At 40.2% G+C, this 21,859-nt stretch overlaps 1 protein-coding gene across 13 annotated transcripts in view; it reads right to left on the bottom strand.

The window, feature by feature from the left end:
- DMD (dystrophin) overlaps positions 1-21,859 on the bottom strand; it is a 1,973,025-nt gene that overhangs the window by 1,157,590 nt on the left and 793,576 nt on the right. For all 13 annotated transcript variants that reach the window (XR_014470468.1, XM_083174338.1, XM_083174337.1 and 10 more), the window contains 4 exons: positions 17,371-17,553; positions 14,400-14,534; positions 12,381-12,530; positions 7,488-7,649 (listed from right to left, as the gene is read on the bottom strand). Coding sequence is in view for 12 of the 13 variants with exons in the window: in XM_083174338.1 (XP_083030464.1) it covers positions 7,488-7,649; positions 12,381-12,530; positions 14,400-14,534; positions 17,371-17,553 (630 nt within the window). In the remaining variant the exon portion in view is untranslated. The remainder of the gene's footprint in view (positions 1-7,487; positions 7,650-12,380; positions 12,531-14,399; positions 14,535-17,370; positions 17,554-21,859) is intronic.

Here is a 21,859-nt window from a genome sequence, read left to right as displayed (position 1 = left end):
TGCACCTGCATTGTCTACACAGAAATAATGCTAACTTTTATGCATCTATAGGATCGCAACAGCAATGTTTCTGCAATTTTGGAGAAGTATTCAGACTTATATGCTAACCTGATGATTACTTTAGCTGAGTGGTTCCCAAACTTGAAGGATTGCCCTGGGTTGGTGATTCAGGAACAATTAAAATTATATACAGTATATGGTCAATGTAATAGGCAAAACCAAGGGGCTTATGGCTTCCAATCATAACATATGTGGATAAACAAATAGGGTCCAAATATGCCAGAGGTGTGGGATGCCAGCCAATGTTGGACATTTTGTTACAGCAGCAGTCAATTAACAAGGCAAAACCATGCCGCTTTAAGATCACATCCGAGACCCGGTGGCGTCCCGCACATTTGGCAGACTCAGACCATATTACATATATAAAACCTGGAAAGCAGTAAACTGATCAGGTCTGAATCGGGCCATTTGTCTCTATTCTAAAATAATTTTAGCACAGTCCAAAGTAAACGTAAAAATGGTTTTATAAAACATTAATTATATGGCTAAAAACAATAATTACAGTGCACATACAGCAAAAAACATACTGTATAATGAATGAAACTCTTTACTATGTCTATTTTTCCTCTTCAGTGTAAGCAATACAGCTTTATGACCACATGATGGAGCAAGAAGCCCATTACATTCTCACTATACTGTACTATTTGGAAAGCCTATTCCATTCAGAAAGTATACAATTATAAATGAAGCTAACAGAAACCAGTTTCTAATTATTATAAATATAAGATAAATTAAGACATGCTTGTAAACTGTAATACATTTTTTTCATTTAGAAAATTTTACATTTCATGCCGAGTTAATTTATTGTAGATGAAGAATACGATGCCTGTTTAAAGCAAAGTCACAAGAATAATTTTGAATAACTTCCAATTATAAGTGCACCCAAACCTGTGAATGGTAAGAGTGCAGGTGACTACTTCATTCCTAGCAGTGATGAGTGCGGTGGAGTCCTGTGTGTGTGTGTGTGTGTGTGTGTGTCTATATATATATATATATATATATATATAGATATATATATAGATATATATATATATATCTATATATATATATATCTGTGTTCCCCAGTCGGCAGAATGGGGATGTGGGGCACTCGCCACAACACAGCTTGATAAAAAGTGTGTTGTTATTACATAAAGTCAATAGGTATCCACAAGTTGATTTTTGGTAAAAGGGTTTGAAGACAATTTATTATAATCCAATCACATGCTCCAACGTTTCGGTCCAATCAGAGGGACCTTTTTCAAGGAGCCTAAAACAACAATACATAAAAATACATTGGAAAACATTGCCATACAAAATCGCAGAAAAAGTATACACAAAATCCATTACTCACTTAATGTGAAGAATAAACCAGCATCAGGCGTGCAAACGGGAGGAGGAACCTCTTCCTAGAGGGGACAGCCTGTATCTGGGATCACCCAAGGCCGGCTTTATATAGCAGGCTGTATAGGTCACGTGTGACCACGCTTGGCGCCGTTTGTAACAGCGTCAGCGTGGTTTTCCCGCCACTCGCGGCCGGACCGGAAGTCAGGTACCGGAAGTGACGGGGCTGACACGCAGTCTGGAACGCAGAGACCGCTAGCACAGCGGCATGCGTTCCGTACAGCCTGCAGAGGAGTACAGGGGCTCAGAGGGTCATAAAGAGCAAGCGCGATTGCGCTAATGTGGTGTATATAGAGAAACGGGGACTTAGATAAATATAAAGCCGGACCTGGGCTAAACATATGCTCATATGTGGTAATATAAACCAATAGAACATTATCAAATGGTGATCGCTGTATAAGCTTAAATATTCAAGTGAACGATGAACACTTTACAATCATTAGAATACTGAGCATAGTCAGGGACTGAAATACGCAACCAGACCAAGGAGACCAAGTGAATAATCATACACAGGAAATATACACATATTTTATATGCGAAAAATGAGAATATACATGCATATATGCATAGATGCATAGAAGAACTCTAGAAAAAAATTATTAAAAATAAAAAATGAAAAATGAAGAAAAAATGTGAAAAAGGAAAAATTTATTTTATTTTATTTTTGATCTATATTATTTTTATTAATTTTTATTAATGATTGTTTTTTATGACAAAAATTATAAGAAAAAGATGAAAAGAGTGAAAATTTGATCAAATCCATTGACGCTCCATAAAGAATATCTAATACTAGAGAAAGATGATATGAATCATGTGACAACAATTCCGATGGTCCCCAGGGTCAAAGAACGAGCAAAGCAAGAAATGCATACATCATCTAACATTATCTAATAAAGATGACAAAAATCTGAATCAAAGACAGAATATTAACGTAGGAAAATATTCATGGGATTATTGTCATTAAGTCCACGAGGGGCAAGTGTCCCCAATTGATAAATCCATCTGCATTCCAACTTCTTCAAAAGGAGTGCACGATCACCCCCTCTAGCAGGTGGGGGGACCCAATCTATTAGACGGCACCTCAAGGTGGCCAATTGGTGGCCTGCGGCAAGAAAGTGACGTGGGATGGGTAGGTCAGCCTTACCAGTTTGTGTGGCTGATCGGATGGAGTTTCTATGATTAGCCATCCTTTCCCTAAATTTTCGGGTTGTCATCCCGACATAGGCGAGGCCACAGGGGCAGTGTAACAAATATACAACATGGTCCATTAAGCAATGTAATCTGTGACGGATACGGATAGATTTTCCAGAATGTGGATGTGGAAATGATGTTCCAGGGATAAGACTGTTACAAGTTGTACATCCGGAGCATTTGAAACAACCAGGGCGTACAGAATGGAGCCATGTGGTGTTCTTATCTGTATCTGGGCTGGTGGTGGGCCGCATTAGCAGTTGCTTTAGGTTTGGACCTTTTTTGTATGCCATCATCGGGCCATGATGATGGCATACAAAAAAGGTCCAAACCTAAAGCAACTGCTAATGCGGCCCACCACCAGCCCAGATACAGATAAGAACACCACATGGCTCCATTCTGTACGTCCTGGTTGTTTCAAATGCTCCGGATGTACAACTTGTAACAGTCTTATCCCTGGAACATCATTTCCACATCCACATTCTGGAAAATCTATCCGTATCCGTCACAGATTACATTGCTTAATGGACCATGTTGTATATTTGTTACACTGCCCCTGTGGCCTCGCCTATGTCGGGATGACAACCCGAAAATTTAGGGAAAGGATGGCTAATCATAGAAACTCCATCCGATCAGCCACACAAACTGGTAAGGCTGACCTACCCATCCCACGTCACTTTCTTGCCGCAGGCCACCAATTGGCCACCTTGAGGTGCCGTCTAATAGATTGGGTCCCCCCACCTGCTAGAGGGGGTGATCGTGCACTCCTTTTGAAGAAGTTGGAATGCAGATGGATTTATCAATTGGGGACACTTGCCCCTCGTGGACTTAATGAGAATGATCCCATGAATATTTTCCTACGTTAATATTCTGTCTTTGATTCAGATTTTTGTCATCTTTATTAGATAATGTTAGATGATGTATGCATTTCTTGCTTTGCTCGTTCTTTGACCCTGGGGACCATCGGAATTGTTGTCACATGATTCATATCATCTTTCTCTAGTATTAGATATTCTTTATGGAGCGTCAATGGATTTGATCAAATTTTCACTCTTTTCATCTTTTTCTTATAATTTTTGTCATAAAAAACAATCATTAATAAAAATTAATAAAAATAATATAGATCAAAAATAAAATAAAATAAATTTTTCCTTTTTCACATTTTATCTTCATTTTTCATTTTTTATTTTTAATAATTTTTTTCTAGAGTTCTTCTATGCATCTATGCATATATGCATGTATATTCTCATTTTTCGCATATGAAATATGTGTATATTTCCTGTGTATGATTATTCACTTGGTCTCCTTGGTCTGGTTGCGTATTTCAGTCCCTGACTATGCTCAGTATTCTAATGATTGTAAAGTGTTCATCGTTCACTTGAATATTTAAGCTTATACAGCGATCACCATTTGATAATGTTCTATTGGTTTATATTACCACATATGAGCATATGTTTAGCCCAGGTCCGGCTTTATATTTATCTAAGTCCCCGTTTCTCTATATACACCACATTAGCGCAATCGCGCTTGCTCTTTATGACCCTCTGAGCCCCTGTACTCCTCTGCAGGCTGTACGGAACGCATGCCGCTGTGCTAGCGGTCTCTGCGTTCCAGACTGCGTGTCAGCCCCGTCACTTCCGGTACCTGACTTCCGGTCCGGCCGCGAGTGGCGGGAAAACCACGCTGACGCTGTTACAAACGGCGCCAAGCGTGGTCACACGTGACCTATACAGCCTGCTGTATAAAGCCGGCCTTGGGTGATCCCAGATACAGGCTGTCCCCTCTAGGAAGAGGTTCCTCCTCCCGTTTGCACGCCTGATGCTGGTTTATTCTTCACATTAAGTGAGTAATGGATTTTGTGTATACTTTTTCTGCGATTTTGTATGGCAATGTTTTCCAATGTATTTTTATGTATTGTTGTTTTAGGCTCCTTGAAAAAGGTCCCTCTGATTGGACCGAAACGTTGGAGCATGTGATTGGATTATAATAAATTGTCTTCAAACCCTTTTACCAAAAATCAACTTGTGGATACCTATTGACTTTATGTAATAACAACACACTTTTTATCAAGCTGTGTTGTGGCGAGTGCCCCACATCCCCATTCTGCCGACTGGGGAACACAGATATATTTGTGGGTAAACATTCCCTTTGTTGGGCACCCCACTGTTGCTATAATATAGTGCGAGTTCGGTCTCTCTCAAACCATTATATATATATATAGATATATAGATATATATATCTATATATCTATATATATATATATATAGATATATATATATATATATATATATATATATATATCTATATATATATAGATATATATAGATATAGATATATATAGATACAGAAGTACCAAAAAACTTGCCATTCCTACAAATGGGGTGCAGATAGCACCCACACTTCCCAGGTTTGGGTGCAGTGGCCTGTGACCACACACTCTAGTAAATACAAATGCAGGGGGCCCAGCACTCACTTCAACAAATTAACTCACCTTAACATTCAAATAATGAATTAAATAAATAATGGGGTATTCATTCATGAATTGATCAATGCATTTAAGCTTGCAGCCCATTTAACCGCAAGTCCTACACTAACAACTAATTTTCTTAGGAACCTGGCAACTGCTTACACATCATAGCTAAAATGAACATGTGTTTTAGGTATGATGTGTAAGCAGTTGCCAGGTTCCTAAGAAAACCAGTTGTCAATGTAGGACTTGCAGTGAAATGGGGTCCCTTGGTGATGGGCTGCAAGCTTAAATGCATTAATCAATTCATGAACTAATACCCCATTATTTCATAGTTGTCTACCCTCCTGCATTCTGCAGGAGACTCCCTGAAATAGCAGCAATCTTCCTCTCTCCCTCATTAGTCTATCAATCTCCATCATTTCACCTAGCCCACATTACACTGTTACATTTTTTTGGGAAAAAAGGAATGCGAGATAGATACATTTACATTGAATCATCTGCACCATTTCCCAGCACTTTACCAAGTATAGTAGCTCTTAATAACTGCTTTGGGGCTCATCTACATTTGTATATAAGTCCTTTTAAAAGATTCCTCTCAGATGTAGCAGTACACACCCATGCTTCTAGGTGCCACAGTCACAATCTCTCCATATATGGAACTAGACAAGCCCTTCAAGTGGAGCATGACACGCCCCCTCAATGGGGCGCTGTGCAAAATTCTGCTACAAACTATAATCTCCCTGAAACTAGTTTTCAAAAGCAGGCAAGTATGCATTATTTATGTAATTGATTATTTGAATGTTAAGGTGAGTTAGTTTGTTGTAGTGAGTGGGCCCCCTGTATTTATATATATATACATACCAGTCTACTGTATATGTTTGCCATGCTTTTATAGTAAAGCCTTTTTGGAAACTGAATGTGAGGGCCGGTCTTTCATTTGAACCATGAGTAAGAGGTGAGTGTGTTTACATTAACTCATATTGACATATGCACCCATTATTGCAACTACTGATCATTTTTATTTTTACATAAATTGCCTAGGGGCAGGGATAAAGGATAGATAGTGTCATTATGTCGACACCAAAAGGTTGACATGCACATGATCAATATTGACAAAATTGTAAAAGTTGACAAATGAAAAGTTCAACATGCAAATTTCATAATTTTGTATCAATGTTAAAACCTGAGCACATGGACACACAATAACGCCCATCCTTCGGACTTGGTACCATGCTCTGCTACCCCTGACAATGTGGATGTCCAAGTATGAAAAAGTCTAAATTTTTCAAGAAATCCATGAACAATCTGTCAACTTTTTCATGTGATGACTATTTTCATGTTGACATTGTAGGTTTGTCGATCTTTTGTCAATGTCCACCCAGTTCTGTCAATGTGGACTTGTGCATCTCGACCTTTTGGAATTGACCGTTTGACTGTTGAACTATCATGCGGATCCACATTTATTAGGGTACAGATTAAAATCTAGTGGCAGTGAAATAACAATGAAAAACATTCTGCTAATTAGTTTTTGTATTGTTCTATGTCACTGCTATACTCTGAGTGTCCAAAAAGTGGGCTTCAAAGGGTTACAACAGCAGTGAGCAAGGCATGTACAGTATCAGCTGCTGCAAAAGTGTTGGTACTGTAAAGCCAACACTTGCTCATCTGCTGAAGGAATGACAAAAGAATTATCTAAGTTGCATTGAGGGCCAGAAGAAATACAGAGGGAAATGTTTAACACAATGTGCATATCTGTGCCAACCAATAGGAAGCAGTGACAAGTATAACACATGCCCTAAATAAGTAACGGTCTCCGGAGGATCAAATAACTTGCAAAATTCTGTGCATCCCACCTATGCAACAAAAGTGATATTAACTTTTCTGCGATGGCTGTAGATAATGCAGAGATTATACTGTTTCTCAAGTTATACAGCCAAATAGCAGTTCTGTGTTGCACTGATTTTCATGGTGCTTTCCATACCTCTAGAAAGAGGTCATCTCACATACTGTAGTGTATGCATGCCTGTCACATTGTCAGATCTGATTAAGTGACCAAGGGATGAGTCACTGGGCGATTCAGTAATCAGCTTACAGTACAGTATATGGTCAACAGTAACTGCAGCAAAGCACATTTTTTCAAGTTTCTTTTAAATGGATTAGAACAGCATGTATTGCAATATTGATTAACATAAAGTTTCTTGACACAGCCCTTTTCAATTGGGCAACTACAATATAGAGGGTGGGTTATTTTACATATTGATAAGTACTGCAGCATGTGTTATAAATGTATACATTTGCATCTTTAGACTAGAAAAAGGAAACTACTAGCAATGATTGTTTGCAGTCAGTGATCAGTTGCATTACGGGGTAAAGAGCAGCATACCTGTGCTTTCTGGGGTACCTGGCCTGCGTCAACCCTGTCTGCAAGATAGGCCGTCAGCTGTTTGTCTGTGGTGCCAAGAGACTCCTGAATTGAGCGAATAGCTTTGTCAGTCTCTTGGGCGGACTGGATACTTTGCTCAAGAACCTTTTGTCTCCTTACAGCCTGTAAATAAAGAAGAGGAAATAAGTTATTTTTCTACACATGAGTTTCATATTCATGTTAACACAGATAAATGACAGCAACCTTTTTGTAAGATGAACTTCGATGACTGTTGCTGCTCATTCAGGCTGCCTTTACAATAACCCAACAATGGTCAAGCTGCAGGTCAGTTAATTAGAAGTAAAGTAATTTCAAATGGAGGCATTCATGAAACCTCTTTTCAGCACGACTATAAGGCACTGCTAAAATTGTTAAAAGGAAACCTCTTCTGAATGCTGTAATCTTCTGTTCTGAGGCCTATCCCACTTCTTCCTGATCTCATTATGTAGTTCAAGAGATTTTATGCACTGAGAATGAGGTCACGGTCACCTCAATATAGATTCAGCCGGTGCAACAAGTTGCCAGTAAGAGAATAAAGTAAAAAAAAGACATAGTGGCAGAAGAGGGTAGAAGTGATAGTACTGCAAAAGTCTGCAACCAAATATTTATTTTACAAGAGGACTTTATGATACAATTACTTATCAAATTAAATGGATCTTGCAACGTCAGACAAAAAATTGGATAAAAAATGTTAAATAAATGTTAAACAGCCTTTCCATTCAATAGAACAACATATATAAATGATATTACAGTGTGCATGTTTTTTTTTGGTGTATTGCTACAATTGCAAATAATTGTTTTATAGCTGCTGCATCTGCAAAGATATTTTAATTGTTCTAGGCCATGAAATTGTACTCAATATTATAGAGGAAACCGTATTCTGTATGAAATTATAATATGCTCCCATGTACCCATGGGAGAATAAAAGTATGTATGTATGTATGTATGTATGTATGTATGCATACCTCCCAACTGTCCCGCCAGGGGCCGCCATTGTCCCGCGGTGGGGGAGGGGACAGTTGGAAGTCCCCCCAGCCTGCCAAGAATAGACGCTGTGCGCATGCACATATAATAACAGGTAATCATATTTACCAAGCAATGCAATGATATTTATTCCTTAACCCCTTAAGTGCCAACATCTCTGTGAGAGATGTCCGGTAAAAATTTGTTATATAAATTCAAATAAAAAAGTTGCGTAAAAAAATTTCCTATATAACAGTGGTTCCCAACCCTGGTCCTCAAGTACCCCCAACAGTGCACGTTTTCCAGGTCACCCGGCAGGTGCACTCATTATTCAGACACATTTGAAAAGATCCACAGGTGAAGCTAATTATAGCACTTGTGATTCTGTGTGGAGACCTGCAAAACATGCACTGTTGGGGGTACTTGAGGACCAGGGTTGGGAACCACTGCTATATAAGGTAAATATAACAGGTCATTATTATGAATAAAAACGTCTGCTTGGCAATTTTCACCCCTATTTCACACCTATTTTGACAAACTCATTTGGCACTCAAAGTGTTAAATAACTTTACAAATACAGAATGCAAAATGTGATGTAGGGAATTCTGCACTGTATAACAAAGTAATTTATGCCTTTTATAGCACTTTGGAACAGCAACCATAAACTTCCACAGTTCAATAGATAATATAAATATGTAGTGACAGGTTTGCCAACATTACAATGTGAGCAAATAGACATGTACATACAGTATTATCCCATGCACAACATATACTGCATAATTACAGGTTAAGTACAGCAGTTGTGTATGACCGCAAAATCTCCATACTAAAGTCAACCATCTATGCTATATATTAATGGCAGAATTCCTATTGTGAGTTACATATTTATATGATGCCAGTGTCTAAACTGGGCATTATATACCAAATTAAATTGGTATGTAGATTTGCAGAAAAATATTGGCATTTTAAGTGGTTTCTTTGTTTCAAAGTTATGTAGCAAAATATCTGTTCGGCCATTTACAATGCATTCCCATTGTACACTGGCATATGTGGCAGTTGGTGAACTCTCCCTGTTCACCTGCTGGCTGGTCTGGAAACTGTGAAAGTTATTTTCAGGCACCCACTAGCCAGGGATGTTATGGAGTATCGACTTCTAAGGGGTTCAGCTAACCCTTTGTTCAAGCCTCTTTTTAAGAAATATACTTTCATTGGACTTACATTTAACAAACACAATTTTATACCTGTAATTTATGCTTATTCACTCTGGGTTTGGTATATTAGGTCAAAAATGTCCCGGTTGACCCCAAAAAGGTTATATGCACAAAGTCAACAATGGAAAAAGATTGACATCGTCACATCAGCAAAAAGTTGACACAGAAAATGGCAAAACGTAAAAAGACCAACATGAGATTTTTATTTCTTTTTGGGTTCAATGTAGAATGAGCATGTGGAACCCCAAATGTACTGCATCCCCTCTCATGACACCCTTTGCTTGCCATGCTTCAGGACAGGGCCCTCATTCAGATTCATTTGGTCCCCGAAGAATTTGCAACAGGAACCAATGTTTAAGCACTGCACATGTTTAAGCATAATCAAATATGCGCATTTGCAGAGCTTCTGTGCGGGCACCCTCGGTGACTTGCATAGTAACCATGGCATTCGCACAGGGGGAGCATGATGCAGGTAGGCAGGGGGCATTCGCATGCGATTCCTGGACGTGCCCACAAGAATGGTGGATGTGCCTAGGAAAACGCTGATGAGAGAGCAAGATGTGTAAGTAGTCCAGTTATGGCTGCTGGTCACAGAGAAAATGTAAATACAAATACCCTGCTAAAGTGGTGGGCATTTCGCTTTGGCATTGATGAGGGGCCTTTTATGCGCACTACAAGGTCGATAAAGTCATATTGGTTCCCCCACATATATTCCACTGTGACTCCAATCAAGGGATAGGAGTCAATGGGGAAATCAAATCTACGCGTGCCATCAGCCAACAGATGGCATCCAATGGAGCTATTGAATTTTTAGCTCCGTTTGGGCTTTCTTGGCTGACAGTTTATGAGAAAGGAACTAATTGTTAACATTGTGCTCATTAGTTTGGTCGGGTTTAGCCATCGCATGATCAGTGCAAACAAAAATATCTTCTGAATACCCCCCTGCGATCTTGGGAGCGATAAACAATTGAACTCCGCCCAGTGAGCACTGAGGGGGAAATTTACTAAGATGGGAGTTCTATTTCACATGGGATGTTGCTACAGTATGTGCACCTAATCAGAAACTACAGATGGAGCGCCTCTAGTGATTGCAGGGGATGGCAGAAGATTCGCCAGCCGCCATCCCCCGCCAGCCGCCGTATGGGGACGCGCGCGCACGAGATGCGCGCGCGTCGCCTTACAACGGGGCTCCCCCTGGGTCCCCGCCACCTCGCCGAGGGTCGCCCCAGGTCCCCGCTGACTTGCCGCCCCCCAACCCTGTGCATCTCCCTGAAGCAAAGACGGACAGGGTTCCCGTCCCCCCGCCGACGGGAAACTGAGACGCGCGTGCGTGTGAGATGCATGCGTGTCTCAGTCAGATGGAGTGCCTCTCCGCCAGCGATCGCCAGCAGACAGATTCTGGCGCTGGCGAAGCAATAGCGAGAGGCGCTCCATCTGTAGCTCTTATTTATTTAGCTCCTTCTAGAAGATAATAGATAGGATCTGATTGGTTGCCCATAGCAACATCCCATGTGAAAAATAAATTCCATTTTAGTAAATTTCCTCCTGAGAATGGTTCTAACCCGCTGATATGCTTTTTTGTGTGTTTGTTTTGAATGTCTTTGAGTCCCAATTACAATAGTAGTTAAGTATTATTTATTATAAATAGTGCCCCAGCTAATAGAGTTCTCTCACACTCGCTCATTATGTCAATGAATAAATGTAATATTGAAAAGCATGTATAAAAGACTGACTTTGTATTTGTATGTGATTATTTAGGCAATGCAAAATGCAAGACGTGAACTAGCCACACCATTATATACATCAGTTTGCATGCAATGCACACCACCGTAATTTAAAACAAATAATGAAACCATATATATTCATATCCAAACATCTACAAATCTCTGTAAACTACTGCTAACAGTGCAAATATGAAAGTTAAGCAATTTGGTTCGGAATTATGGCCTAATAGCAAATAGCTTAAAAGTCTAAATAATACAGATATCTGCCAAGTTTGTTTTACTGTATTTTAATATTCTTAACTTTTTTTTTAAACTTATGGCTGAATTGCAAAGCTGAGAATTAAAAGTCATGTACAGATGGAGCTGCTCTCATTAGAACGGCTTCTGGTCATTCTATCGCCAATCACAGTCCCCTGCTAGCCCACAGAATGGGGTGCACGCACGAGACATACGCGTGTCCCTTTCTCCCGGAAGCCCTGCAGCCGTCACCCACTCCCTGCCCGTCTCCCTGTTCTGTTCCCACTCCCTGCCCATCTCCATAAAGTGGATAAGGGCAAGGAAGCACCCAGTCCCCACTCACTGCCTCCTTGCTGACGGGGGGCGCAATAACAAGGAAGCCGCTTGCGCAACCCTGTCCGCCAGCCTGCACCAGCTAGGGGGATCTGGCCATCAGGCATGGTGGCTGGCGGCGGCTCCATCTGTAAACTGCAATTGTGGCTACAGCCACTAGGTCAACCCTATTTAGATTGACATGCATTGGGTCGACCATTGAATTAAGGTTGACAGGGCTTAGGTCGACACCTGATATAGGATTACTGGGAATTTAAAATCTATAAAAGGAAAAATATTTAAATCTGAAAAGAATACATTTTGTATCTTGTAGCTTGCTCTTTGTGAATCTCACTCATAATTGAAGTGTAATTAGCAGTCATTTGGTGTTTCCAGTTATAGATTACCTCCTGTTGTATTTCTTCCCAACGTGTATTGAACTTCTCTAGTTTTTCATTGATCAATTCATCCATCACGCCTCCGTCAGTCAATGTCTGAGAAAGTTCTTTAATTTGATTGCGATTGTCTTCTGGATGTTTCATGATTTTTGCTATGGACTGAACAATAATAAATATAATAAAGTCATCAGATAAGATATATTTTAGCAAAATACAGTAAGACTACACTCTAACAAGGATGATGCAGGAAGGGGACATTGGATGTACCCAATGAAAAATACCCCAAAGTAAGAGCCAATCATGCCCAGTGTCCTTGTCACTTGTTTACTACTCATTAATTTAAGATTTTACACAAAAAATACACAAAATATCACAAATAAATATGTATAATGGCTTGACACAACAGCAACAAATTTAAAGTAGTAGTAGTAGTACAGGTTGAGTATTCCTTATCCGAAATGGGGATTTTTTCCAGTTTTTGGAATATTTTTTTTACATACTTACCTGTCCCCTGGTGGGCCCCCGATGGTCCCTTGGTGTCCATGGAGTCCTCCGGCATCCACGGCAGGCCTTCAGCTTCATCCAGCGGTCCCAGGAGTGTATTGCGTGAGTTCCCAGGTGCGCCGGTGATGTCACCGGCACGCCTGGGAACTCGAGAAATGCACTCCTGGGACCACCGGAGATGCTGGAGATGAAGCTGAAGGCCTGCCGTGGATGCCGGGGACTAGGTAAGTATTAAAAAAGGGTCGGGGGGGGGAGGAAAAAAAATACGAACTATTCCAAAAAAACACGTTTTTTGGAATAATTTGGATAATGGATATCCGGATACCGGATACTCAACCTCTATTAGTAGTAGTAGTAGTAGTAGTAGTGGTAGTAGTAGTAATAGTAGTACAATGACATGAATTACATTCAGATTTTCTACTCCAACTACCATTAAAAATAGGAAAATAGTTACAGGCATACTGTAATTCTTGAAAAACTGTAAGCAATACATTCTTGATAGAAAACTTTCATAAAATGCACACAGAACACATCAGTCTAGCCAAAATAATTCTTCTACTGTTTATTTTAGTTGTGCCAAGGTGTGCCATGCAATTTGCAACTTCCATTTATGTAAATAAATTGACTCATCTTTATGAAAAGTTCTGTGAAACAGAGAGAAAAATAAATCCTATTTAAAATAATTATGCTGGGTGTTAACATTTTCATAGATAATTACTGATAATGTATTCAAATTGGACAGCTGTCTCAAATCATCTGTTGAAAACTGAAAGAGATTTTAAATAAATCGCCTCCCTTAGCAACATGTGTAACTATGACAAATGTGTAGTTATGACTGTATTGAAATCAATAACATTTTGCTTTAGCATGTTCAACATGAACTTTGAAGGCAGTCATTTGGGTGGTATTTAATTGTTATAACACACCTTATCTCCTGTCTAAAATGACAAGAGATCATACTGTAGGGCGATATTCAGTTGATCTATTGTTTGCACATATCACGCTCATTATGGTCAGGTTTAGCCACGTATTCGCGCAATTCAGCACACCACCGCCCGGAACAGCGAGCTGAAATGCTGGTGAAAAACATTTCAATACCACCCTGTGGCCTTTATTCAGATCTGATCGCAGTACAAATTTGTTTGGAAAATGGGCAAAACCATGTGCACTGCAGGTGGGGCAGGTGTAACATGTGCAGAGAGAGTTAGATTTGTGTGAGTTATTTTGTTTCTGTGCAGGGTAAATACTGGCTGCATTATTTTTTACACTGCAATTTAGATTTCAGTTTCAACACACCCAAGCCTAATTTAACTCTCTGCACATGTTAGATCTGCCCCACCTGCAGTGCACATGGTTTTGCCCATTTTCCCCCCAAAAATTGTACTACGATCAGATCTGAATAAGGGCCTGTATGTCAAATATCAGCAATTGTTGCAATACCCATCATAAAGCCTTTCGTTAGGAAACTTTATTTTAGAACACATTTATCTTTTATGTTTCGCTCAAATTCAACAGAAAACCTACCTTTAAAGCCTGTGAGATATCTTCTGGTGACCCCTTAGCACGCTCTGTTGTTTTTAACTTTTCTTCAACTTCATCCATCCATTGGTTTTCAGATTCTAGGTATAATAATAACTCTTGCCAGCATTTCCATACCTCCTGCAATGTAACACATGATTAAACTGAAGCTGTGGTAATATAAAACAAATGCTGCACTTTTGTACAAATATGTAAAGATGATAATTACATAATTGAAAATGACCACATTATTGAAATTAAAATTGAACAACTATGTTTTTGGCAGAAAATATATAAAATACATACAACTGCAAATAAAGTGCCTGATTCTGGTTCACTCGCAAAAGCAAATTCTCTCTCTAATGGAAAAAACCATGTTCACTGGAGTGGGGGCAGATGTAACATAGATAGATGTGCAGAGAGAGTTTGATTTGGGTGTTATTTTGTTTCTGTGCATTGTAAATACTGGCTGCTTTATTTTTACACTGCAATATAGATATCAGTTTGAAGTACCAACCCCACCCAAATCTAACTCTCTCTGCACATTTACATCAGCCCCACCTGCAGTGCACATGGTTTTGTCCATTAGAGAGAAAATTTGCTTTTGCGAGTGAACCAGAATCAGGCCCACAATGTGAAAATGTTTGCCTAATGGAAATTTGTTTACTGTATAATACTTAACAAGGAATTGCAGTATGTAACAGAAAACTGCTTATTAATGGGGGTAATCAAATTGTTCACATGCCCACGAGTCAACAAAATTGTGCTACTTCTGAAGGAGATCGGACCATGAGGGGTACAAGATGCAGTGCCATTAGCAGTGCTTTAATTCTGCTGTACCATTATTTAAAGCATTGTAACAATGGGGCAGATGTAATAGTCCTGGTGAAGTGATAAAGTGGAGATAAAGCTGTGATAAAGTGAAAGGTGATAACGTACTAGCCAATCAGCTGTGTTTGAAAAATGAAAGTTATGAGCGAATATGCTGAAGCGTTATCACCTTCCAGTTCATCACTTAAGAAGGCTTAATGCATCTGTCCCAATGTCACCATTATAAGTTTAAACATGATACTTTGCAATCATGTTTAAAGTTATAATGGGGACAACAGTGTCGGCATTATCCCAACAATTCTATACTCATGTGCCCCCACTGATTCAGAGTTGCACAAGAAACCAACTTGCAGATGGATCTTACGGGTTTTCTTGCCTTTGCGCATTCAGTAGCCACTAGCCATGCAAATTTGGGTAATTACAATTGGCGATGTGTCGCAGTGGGTATTAGCCATATTGTCGACTGTATGAAGGTTGACATACATTAGGTCGATCACTGAAGGTTGACAGGGCTTAGGTTGACACTTGAAATAAGTCGACATGGCTAAGGTCGACACAAGCATTAGGTCGGCAATGGGAAGATTGACAGTCAAAATGTTGACATGAGTTTTTCACATTTTTTTTGTCCCGAATGTTGATATAGTCTACATGAACACTGTCTAAGTGTACCACGGCCCCACACATCCCTCGCTGCACTCCCCATACTTCCGTCACAAATTGGAAAAAAAAAGTGAAGAACCCATGTCGACCTTTTTGACTGCAGGCCTTCCCATTGTCGACATAATGCTTGTGTTGACATTCCGAACCTGTCAACATTAGCCATGTCGACCTATTTCAGGTGTCGACCTAAGCCCTGTAGACCTTCAGTGGTCAACCCAATGTATGTCGACCTTTATAGAGTCGACCTAATGACCGTATCCCGTCTCATCCACATCTCTACTGGCTGAATGGGTAACTGGGCAGCAAGTGAGACCACCTATGCTAAGTGTTCTGAGAATGTGAGCATGTCATGGGGTTGTTGGATGTATTGTGGGAACACAGAGGTGAGCGTATGGCGTATGCAGATCTGATTTCAGACAAATCTGTTCCACAAAGGACAGGGCAAGGAAAGAGTGTGATAACAGTGTTCATGGCCACTGTCACAAGAAGACATATGGATGCAGTGCAGCTCACTGACTAAAATTCAGCAAATCAAGATATTTGTATAGTAACAAATATTTGTTAAAATATCCAAAAGGAAACATTCTGTGAAATACCCATTCACAAAGGCGACTCGCTTGTAGGGGCTTGCAAATGGATGTTACACTTTAACACCCATTCACAGGGTAGGGGGAACCTCCCACATCTTTCGATGGTCGCTGACCATCGAAAGATGTGGAAAGTGCATGCATATAAAAGTGACTCTCAAGTTACTTACAAGTTACTGGGAAGGAAATGGGCGGGAAGCTGACATCCGGTGATGTCAGCTGCCAGCCCCCCACACCCGCATCATAGCCTCATTAGCATGAGAACGCCCAGCATTCTCATGGGAACGCCTATGAAAAGCTGTGCATTCCCATATGCTAATGGTCTACCTGCCACCCCACGTCTCTCTCTCTGCCCCCAGCCCGCTTTCCTGGGTGCGTCTGTTTGCCATGGGTGCAAGCACCCTGCGTATGTACATGGCACAGAAATGCGCATTAAAAATACATCGGCCCCCGTGCGAACGGACCAGCATAAGGGCCTTTCTCTGAGAAAACTATAATTGAAGGCGGGATTTATAAATGACTGTATAAACATACTATTAGAATTTCTGCTGTATTATCATGATTTGTGTGTATAGCAATCAGGCTGTGTAAAAGGTGAGTACTGTACACCGCAGACAAAATGAGTGCAGGAATGCTGATGTGTAATATGCAGCTGTCATGATTCTGGGATGTCAGTGGTTCCTAGTTAATTGGCAGGCTCCATTATCATGAATACCACTCAGCCCACATCATTTTGTATCTGCCTTCTCTGTGTGCAGCAGAAAGGTAAGCTTCAACAATAGGGAAATAAATGATCTGACATCCCTTATGCATGACTGATGCAAAGTTGGTATTAAAATTGCAATTTCAGCTCCAGATGCAAATGACACTTACATAAACGCTAGCACAATACAACTAACCTCTAGTGTTTCACACTTTCCATTTAATCTGTTGCAAAGCCGTTCATAATTGGTAACTAGAACACCCAGCTCTTTTTTTAATGGTTCATGGGCAGCAGGTGGCGCCGTTGCAATAAAGTTACGCACAGAGTCTGTCAGAAGCGTCACCTTGTCCTGTTTCTGTGCAGCTTCTTCTCTTGCTCTCTGAAACAATAAGCACTTATTTCTATACGTGTAGCAAATAAAACTGACTCTGAAAACAAAGCACATTGAGTTTACAATATAATCAGACATATCTTGCATTGCTAGTAAAAAGTCACCATAGCTCATTAACAGTATCATTATTTAATACAATAATCATAATAAGTACTTTTGATCATTTATTTTGAGCTACAGTTTGGATTTCTGGCAGCTCTACTTAAGGACCCAACCAGCAGTGAAGTAGGGACTTCTTATGTGGCGACCGACAACCTGGGGGATCCAGAACATCTGTAATCCAAATGCTTGTTTAATTTTTACATTTTGATACTACAATCTTTTTCTGTGTCGCTTGGGATACTGCAATAAATATGGGATTGAGGGAGGGATGTTTTATCATTGCAAAGTACATCACGCCAAGCATCGCAACAAAACTAATAGCACATGTATTGTGATATGAATGTTTTATTTGTATGCTTTATGTGTCATAAAAATACAGATTTATTTATTTTTTGCTATCATGATAAGTATTACCAATCGCATATGAACATCTTACTGGACATTATCTTACTGGATTAGTATCGCACAGGACAGTTCTTCCAAAAACAGCTGCCCTTTGTGAAGTCACCAGTTCAAGGTGAGAGGATCCCCGTGAGTCTTCTTTACATAGCACAGTGCGTCTAAGGGGCTCTACCAAGCAAAAAGGGCCTTATTCTAGTTCACTCTTTCTGACAAAATCCTTCTTAGATGGACAAAACCATGTGCAATGTAGGGGGCAGATGTAAAATGTGCAGAGAGAATTAGATTTGGGTGAGTTATTTTGTTTCTGTGCAGGGAAAATACTGACTGCTTTATTTTTACACTGCAATATAGATCTCACTTTGAAGTAAAACCCCACCCAAATCTAATTCTCTCTGCACAAGTAACATCTGCCCCCCCCCCCCTGCAGTGCACATGGTTTTGTCCATCTAAGAAGAATTTTGTCAGAAAGAATGAACTAGAATAAGGCCCAAAATGCCTAAGGGGCTCTACCTGGTGCAATGTGTACAAGTGGCACTATGGTGGGGTGTAATGTGAATTGATACTATTATGTGGCCACGTCCCTTCCCTGTGAAGCCGTGTCCCTACATTTTTGACATGCACAGACAATCTTGGTTTTCCGTGTGTGTGTGTGTGTGTGTGGTTAATTAGAAATACAGGTGATAAGAAATATATTTGAAAGAAAAAGACTGATAACTTTATTATATAACAGGGTTACACAATTGATTGATATTATATAACAGGGTTTGACGATTGTTTCCATAATATATTCAAAACCGATCTTGGAAGGAGGAATAGTACAGGGGAGTACATTTTGTCACATCTTCATGTTTATACTGTATCATTTTTTGATGTAGCTGTGGTGAAGCCCAATGCCCCAAACACACTAAATTATATTTAAAAAAATATTGGTAATTTTCTACCTTCTAAGTGATATTTTTTAAAATACCTGTATTGCTTAGTGTGTATACTGAATATTGCCTGGCATGCAGGCTCCTGTGGGTCATTAAGGATGCCCTCATTAAGGAGAGCTGCAGCATGGCCCCTACAATCACACACACATACAGTGTATATATACATACATACATACATACATACATACACACATACATACATACATACACACACACACACACACACACACACACACACATATATTTATATTTTTGTGTACAAACATAGGAGTCAGGAAGTCATTTTTAATAAGCCAGGAACAGCAATATCATTGTGAAAGGATAATGTCAGCAGAGCAGTTATAGGCGCCATTGCAACAGTACTTGGCTTCTGGACAGGCCTATGACAGCGGCCTACAAATGCATGTGCTGAAATTGACCCTTGTTCCTCTGACATTTCTGAAAATATTGAATTATATTTCAATCAATATATCTTGCTCACAACTGGAAAATAACATGCTGCAACCGTATGGTACCTGGAATGAATGTGATATTTGTATGCTTTGTATGTCATAAAAATACTGATTTTTTTTTTGCTATCATGATAAGTATTACCAATCGCATTTGAAAATCTTACTGGCCATTATTGATGATATATTGTATCTTTGTACTTTATCACTTGCCTATTATAAATGTTTGGTCAATAATGATGGTCAATAATAAAGGCATGCTACTGTATATAGATATTCTATACATATAACATATACATCACAGCACAATATAGAAACAAAGATGGTGCAAGGTCCATAAATATGCAAATCACGCACCTCTCCCATTGGAGACAGAGAAGAACCAGCACTCAGGTAGATAGTGAAAGCAACAAAGGTTTATTCCAGCAGCATGTTACAATCGCTGGTGCGTGATCTGACAGCTGTTTCAACTGTTAATACCCAGTTTTCTTCAGGTTATTCCTTTGAAGAAAACTGGGCAATACCAGTTGAAACAGATGTTAGATAACACACCAGCGATTGTAATTTATGGTGCAGGAATAAATCTTTAATGCTTTCACTATCTACATAAGTGCTGCATAGAAGGAACTAGAGACGCCTTCCTCCTTAACTAGCACCCCACCCACCTATCCAAGATTGATTTTAAATAGGTTGCAGTCCCAACATTCAAGACTGCACACCTCAGCTTGGCACTATGAGGGTAAGTCCTACTATACATATATGCTGAGTGTTAGTCTGTGGGACTGTGTTTGGGGCGCTGGGCTCTTTGGGCTGCTGTTGCTGGGCTGCTCCATGGCATCATATCGTATACTATCAATCACCCCTTTAGTTTGTTTAATATATATGTAGCACCCTTCACATTTATTATTACTTCTTACCTAGGTACTGTAAGTCCTATCACATATAATTTCCCCTATCCCTTTTACTATCACTTTAATTTCTCACTAATGTGATGCCATGGGGTGGTTCTGCTGGGCTGGCCTGGGGGGCCCTGTGCCCTGGACTTGTCCCAGAGTAGTGTTAGGGACTTGTCCTATTGAGGTAACCTGGATGCGGTGGACAAGCCCATACTAATGGCCATTACTATGCTAATAACCTCAAATGCAATATAGCAAGATATTAAAAGGTCTAGCATATATATTTAGTGTGCACCTGCAAACTCCTCCTCCTGCTTGCTGCACTACAAGTCTCAGCAGGTAGCACCTCATATGTCCAGGGTGTGCAGTTTAGGGCCCCTCCCCCTATGTACCTCCCAAAATTTGCCTGCAGCGCCAAAATATTGGGGGGGGGGGGGGGTGGCCTAGTGGGAAGGGGGTGTAACCTTGGTACTTGTGTATTAGCACGGCACCTACGATTTCCATCTTATGGCATCTTATACAATTTAAAATTGTATACCATTGTATATGGCATACAATGGGGAGGGGCAGCGGTACGCGTCCTCCGACCTTTTCATACCCCTACTATCCACGTCGGCGTGGAGTTGATTTTATATAGTGTGGCTAGCGCAGTGAGCCATCAAGCTCCGTGAGCTGCTGGCTATTCCTCCAGCCCCTATGGCTGCAAGAATAGATGCTGTGCACATGCGCACAGCATCTATTCACTAGTGACAGGTGGGGGATTCCCAACTGCCCTCCCCTGTCGGCCCTGTCCTGCTTTTTGCGGGAACATCCTGGTTCATTGAGACATTCCCGTGGGAGGTCGTGCAAGCTCGACAGCCGTGACCCTCAGATTGAATACCCCCCTAAGAATCACAACATTCTAAAATCTCATCCTATGAAATGTCACCCCTAGTGTCTGATTGTGTGTCTCCGAAACACTGCCATCTGTTGGCAGGGAGTGAAACTATATCTCTTTCAATCTCACACATGCACAAACACAGAGGCAATCACAAGATAGCTGACTTGATAATTAAGGGTGGTAAAGAGTTATAAAGAGTGATAAATGCCCAGACAATCAGCCCAAAACTCATTTTTTTAAAAACACAGTCTATAACATGACAGTTAGGGACTGATTGGCTGGACATTTATCACTTTATCACCATGGGGCTTATCTCTTTTTAAGGCTTAATACGTCTGCCACACTGTCTGTTAACACATGTTGGACTGTGATCAGCAGATAGGGTTTGCATGGGAAGCCTTTTGGCCAGCTCTTACATGTGCTTTTAGGGCAACAGCTGATGCAAGTCTTTAGAAGCCACATGGAAGATGGGGAATGTGGGTGTGCATGAACAGATGTTCCTGCCAACCCTAATGTGCTTCTATATGTTGCAGCCAATGCAGTCCATAGAAGCCAGTTCACATACATTACACTGTGGCTTTCCTTCTTCTCCAACAATACTAAACATAGCTTGTGCGCATGTGCAAACTTGTT

Source organism: Crinia signifera, chromosome 2, assembly GCF_055691185.1.
Source record: "Crinia signifera chromosome 2, ASM5569118v1, whole genome shotgun sequence".
Taxonomy (NCBI): domain Eukaryota; kingdom Metazoa; phylum Chordata; class Amphibia; order Anura; family Myobatrachidae; genus Crinia; species Crinia signifera.
This window is presented reverse-complemented; position numbering and strand designations above follow the sequence as displayed.